Genomic DNA, 6,042 nt, shown 5'->3' on the forward strand with positions numbered 1-6,042 from the left:
CCTACTGAATTCGAGCAGCATTGATTGTTACTCAATAAAGCATATTTCTATCAACAAGATTTTACTATACAAAGATATACTCCAGTTCACAAAGGAGAAATTTTGAACATAACTGATTTCGTTGCAAGCGACTTAATTGGTAATTGAAGGTTTAGATATAATAAAAAAAACTGTTGGGCAAAAATTAGTTATATCTATAATTGCCATGGATACAATATTCATTTATCAATGGTTCATTCAGGAATAAGGGTCGTATCCATGGCAACATTAGCTATTAGTTTCAACTTCAGCTAATTTTCGCCCATCTCTGCATAAAAAGGAAATGGTTTGTTAGTCTTTAATGAGTATTATAAACAAATAAATATATATATGGATAGGACACATTCCTTATAATGGAATACTCCAGTGTAACTATAATTAACTTTTTTTTTTTTAAACCTCTTTTATAACTCATACATTTATTAATGTAAAGAGGTTAAACTCATATCCAATATGTTTTAAAGCAATTTAATTTACTTAATATAACCAAAATAAAAACTTTTGAAACGACGCTGTCTATCAGGAACCGCCAGTTTTAACACCGCTGCCGCTCCTCGCCTAAACGAAGAGCTTCAGCGCGTTCCACCTATGTCTGATCTGGTCTTAACAAAAAGAAAAATCTATTGCATAAGTTACAGGTGGTGTAGGGAATGGCCGAAACTAGACATTTATTGTTAGATATAGTTAATTAATTTACCAGGATACCCAAAACACTAATTATTCCACCAGTTAGGGAAAAAAACTCTTTCTGATAGGACGGATGTCTCCATTACTGACAAATACTTAATTGAAACTTTAACCATAGTAGAATTCTTATAATTATAATTATCAGAGTTAAATGCCAATGGGTTTATAAACGGGAGCTTTAAAGTACACTTCAAGTTCGGTTTAAAGTACACTCTCGTTCAAACCTCCATGGAAGGAAGGTTCTGGAATGAGATGAACATTCGAATAGTTATAATTGAATTATTGGTTATTGGTTGCAATTAGAATTTATCTTTATCTCGTTTTAGCCTTTTATTATGAATTTGAACTTTTCAGAATCACATTTAATTTTTTTTATTGTTACTTTTACATTAAAAGAATTAAAATTGAGACAAAACTAAAACAACTATGTCAAAAAACCATCGGCTTTAATAAAACGATTTTCAGAACATCGATGTTTTTTTGATTTCGCATCCCTATTAGCTATTCACCTCCTAACCAGCTACCTTGCGTATTAGAGCATGCATTGTACTTCTACTGTTGCGAGACCTTCTATTATACAATACTTCACATAATTAATTGAAATGAGATCTAATACAACCACATCGACAGTGTGGTCTACAACTCCTCCCTCTCCCCCCAGTTTTGATCCTGGGTACGCCCTTGCCTTTACCTAGAGTCGGCCTAGGGGATTGGTCATCCTCCAATTGCAGGGGAGCACTTTATAAGAAAAAACAAACCAAGGAAGCTCTTCCCAAGACAGTCACACACCTGCCCCTCGTGGATCTGCTTTTATCTAACACTGTATATCTACACCAGGAAGTCATACCAAAATCCAGACCATAAAACGTAAACAGATTATAAAACCATCTACAGACTTAGTTGGAGACCTTCTGGAGAACTGCTGTGGGACTTCACGAATCAAGAGCGCTGGAGTCAGAGGAGTTCAACCGCAAGGTACAAATAGTCCACCAGATGCAGAGAGAAAATAGAACTCCACTCACTTACTTCCCAATACGGCTACATCTTGTTCTCTGATCTGGCCACCCAAGGGCAAGCTCTGGACATCAAAGCTTAAGTTTTTGTGTTTGATAGGATATAGCTAAACTTTCGAGTACACTAAGCATTTTATTTACGCAAAAAATTAAGAAGTTTAAAGTGGTCAGAGATATTTGTAACTAATAAAAGAAAACCGCTCGTTAAATTCATGAAGTAACCATAGATCTAGCTTTTCAACTTTACCAATGGCCTTTAAGTGTCGAGAAGCTGTCGATATTCTTGTATTCATTAGTGCTGCAAGTCCTTTAACTGTTTGTTAAGGGTTTGTTTACAGATGCTTCTTGTATTCCATGGTCATATTGGACGGTATACTAAACAATTTGCAATCAATTGGAATAATAATAAATATTATAAAAACAGGAGGATTGATATCAGTTCATTGTAATCTGTAAATATAAACTTAGTAAACAAATTAGTCCACTAATCCCACTTTGGATTTCTAAAATATATAACAGATATTTTGTATGAAATGACCTAATAATTATAATTGAGATTAAAGCAAATGTAATGAAAAATCGAAGTTGATCTTTAGTATCACTTTCCCCAAGCAGATAACGTTATTGTTCTAACCTCTTTGTTTCCTCTCAGCCGATGTAAACACTAGTTACCTACCCATTGTTTGTAAACTTTAGTGTAATTAGGATAATATGATTTTGGGATGTGATAGTCGCTAAACTGAGTGCTATTTAGAATGTCAGCGTTCCCACCTCCGAAAAAAGAACGGACGGGTGACACCATAAGACCGTTTAAATTATAAGTATCTTTTCTATGTACCTTAATTTATAATTGTTGAAGTTTTTAGTATATTAAAAACAACTAACGTTTAAATGATTTATTTACAGCCCATCAAATAGTCAGCTTAACTGGGATAAATTTTCAGCGTAAAAGTATAATTGTAAGTAATTTTTCTTGTTTAATACATGTCATTTTTATGTCCTGTAAATTTATGAGAGTATATTATGTTTCAGGGTGTTGTGGAACTAACAATTGTTCCACTGAAGGATAATTTGAGGGTAATTAAACTGAATGCAAAACAATGTCGCATTTATAGAGTTTCTTTGAATGATACTTATGAAGCACCTTTCCAATATTTCGATCCTTTCTTAGACATTACACACGGTGATGAAAAAGAGTAAGTATTTGATAATTTGTAGTTAATTATAGTATATAGCTGAAACATCAGATTTGTAAGTTTAAAAGAATAGAAGACATATTAAAGACTTAATTCAAGATTTATTGTTATGTTTTGAAATATTCCTGTTATGAGTCAATTAGTTGAATTTCAATGCTATAAAATGTTATATTTTGCTATTATAATCTTTCATGACATTCTGTTAACCTTGTAATTCCCTTGTCTTATATTAGTATTGTTAAAATTCTAGATGTTTTTAAAATGCAAGGAAAGAAACGAAGGGTAAATTGTCATATAAATATATAATAAATATATAAATTAAATCTGATAAATAAATTATTTTAGTTTGAAACATTGTGGAAGTGGCTAAAATTGGAAATGTGACATCCACCTGTCCTACCTAATATGATAGCCTTACTTATCTTAACTTTAAATTATTCACTTATAGCAAGAATCAGTCGATGTACGGCACTTCACAATCTCTTGAGAAGATTGTAACACCAACAATAAAAAGAGGGGAATCCTTCCTAGGACACCTACACCCTAAAATCCAGAATTAGGCCCAGTGTTCTATTATCTTTGAAAAAATTTATTAAAAACGATAAGAGGAGTCTTTGACAAAAAAATTAGTTAAATCGAGCAACATTGAGAAAGTTGCTCAAATTGGAAATTGGTGTGTAATTTGTCCCACACTCACACTCCATCTTTTTTTTTTTTTTGTACATGTTATTTTGATATTAAATAGCGAAGAATGCCAGAAATTCTAGTGTAATATTTACATTTAAGTATAATACCAGCAAGTGCCTTATTTTAGAAATTAGTGGTAATGTTTTATTAAGTTTACATGCTCAAAATAATTTTATGTAATTTATTTTAGTCACAGTTCTAAAGGAATGACAAAAATTGGATAGTGGATGTTATCAGCACATACAGATCACATTATTCAAAATATTATTAACTGTATATATAATCTTCTTACTTTTTCGGGACTGGTTTAAATAAAATAATTTGCATCCAAGTTGTATTCAACATTCATTATTATTACTTTAAATAATAGTGAATGTCCAACATTTCTGCCAACTTGGGCATGCTCAAGGAAAATCTTAAATCTTAATTTATACCTCGCATCGAACAATTAAAAACTTTTTGCAGTGTATTCTGGCCAGGTTAATAAATTTAGTCAAATCAACCTCTTTTGTCACTTTTCTATTAAATTTTAAAACTTTTAGTTACAGAATAACTTAACACTATTATCACACAATATTGGATGTGAAGTGTAAATTTATATTTAAGTTTATCCTTGAGGATAGCTGAAACATTGTACATTTAAACTAATAATAATAATAATGAATATTTTAAACTTAACTTGGATAGAAATTATTTTATTTAAACTATATGATAACTCTTTTGTCATTTTTGTATAATATTATAATTTATTTTAAGGAGATCATTGGAGCAGTTCTCGCCTGCTCATTATGCGGCAGCAGTGCAAACTGATCCCGATAATAACGGGGGTGAGTTGGTTGTTACTATTCCTCCCGAGGCAGCTGGAATCATTAGTGAAGGAAGAAATGTTCGTGTGAGTGTTGAGTTTTCCTTGGAAAATCCTCAAGGTGGTGTCCATTTTGTCATTCCAGAAGGGGAAGGAACTTTAGCAGAGGCAAGTCAATTCTTGTTAAATTTAATTAGGCTAACACGTCTTTTAATGTTGGCTGTTAAAAGTTTTATTAGTTAGAAAATGGTGAAAATTGGTTATGTAGTAATAAATATTGTAATTTTAATGCTTCTTTCACTGTCCTCTCTAGTTTATTTCTATTATCTGATTTGAAAAACAAAAGTTTTGGTGGATGAATCATGTTCATCTGCTTATAAAACATTAGCTTATTTCTACCATTTACTAAATTATACTTATTTATTCTTTTTCTGTCCTCTATTATTGTAGTACACAAGATAAGTTAGTATCTAAGCATAATATACAAATGTATTTTAGTATGAGAAAGTTTTAAAAATATTTATTCTTGAGGGAATGTTTCCATCAAATTTAATTTTTTTTTTTAAATTATTGTAACCCTTATAAAATTTGACTGACAGATTGGTGCTTTTGTTGACTGTAGATTCAGTATAAGGAGAAAATAGTTGATTTTCAGTCAGTATTGTTAAAAATAAGTAAATCTTATTTTATTTGTGCCAATGTTTCGGACTGTATTTTGGACCTTCATCAGGGCTGAAAATAAAAACCATAAATTATAGACATAAAATTTATATATACAAACAAACTGAAAAATATTATAACAGAAAACTAAATAGATATCAGATAATACTAGAAATAGATAGGATATAATATTGTTTCGGTAAGAATTATATATAAATATTAAAAATATTAGAAAAAAAATTTAGAATCAGACAGTGCTAATGTAAATAACAAAATTAACATAATGAAAGGTGCAAAAGAAAATGATGTACTTGATACTGTGGATATAAATACAATAAATATTGAAAATATTAGATAAAAAGTATTATTTAAAAAAAAAAAAATGGGAAAAGAATAAAAAAAAAAAAAAAATTGTTTTTTAATTCTTTTTCTAAAACTAGAGGGGTGCCCCGTCTCCAGCCTAACAGCGGACCAACCTCCATTTTACAATTTGTACAACTGTTCATTTAATAGTACGACTCATTACTCAAATTGTATAACTGTAATTTACATGTATTCTATAGTCCAGATTGTATTATTTTTTCAATATAGTGTAAGCATGAAAATTTTTTTATAATTCCCCCTAAGTGTAAAATGAAATATTGCCCAATGATTACTAAAAACTTTTTTATATGACACAAAGATTTTTTTATGCCATATTTTCCCAACACCATACATAAAATTTTATTTCGCACTGTTTCATTTCTAATTTTTTTTTCCTAATATTTTCAATGTTTGTTATTTATAATTCTTAATTTTGCAATATTATATTTTATCTTATGTTAGTATTATCTGCTATCTATAATTTTTGTATTAGAAGAAGATAGTTGACTGTATGAAGTAGATTGTAGGAAGATAGTCCGGGTGGCGGTCAATAAAGCTATCAAAATAGTAAAAGAGAACTATTTATTGTTAA

General features: G+C 30.1%; 1 protein-coding gene across 1 annotated transcript in view; it reads left to right on the forward strand.

Moving 5' to 3' along the window:
• The first annotated feature begins 1,988 nt into the window (after positions 1 to 1,988).
• The window catches only part of Taf2 (TATA-box binding protein associated factor 2), a 34,601-nt gene continuing 30,547 nt past the window's right edge, over positions 1,989 to 6,042 (forward strand). Inside the window, exons 1-3 of the mRNA XM_067052014.1 lie at positions 1,989 to 2,054; positions 2,772 to 2,935; positions 4,379 to 4,595. Of these exons, the coding sequence (XP_066908115.1) occupies positions 1,989 to 2,054; positions 2,772 to 2,935; positions 4,379 to 4,595 (447 nt within the window). The remainder of the gene's footprint in view (positions 2,055 to 2,771; positions 2,936 to 4,378; positions 4,596 to 6,042) is intronic.

This window comes from Halyomorpha halys, unplaced genomic scaffold, assembly GCF_000696795.3.
Source record: "Halyomorpha halys isolate HHAL.00 unplaced genomic scaffold, Hhal_1.1 Scaffold1300.1, whole genome shotgun sequence".
Taxonomy (NCBI): domain Eukaryota; kingdom Metazoa; phylum Arthropoda; class Insecta; order Hemiptera; family Pentatomidae; genus Halyomorpha; species Halyomorpha halys.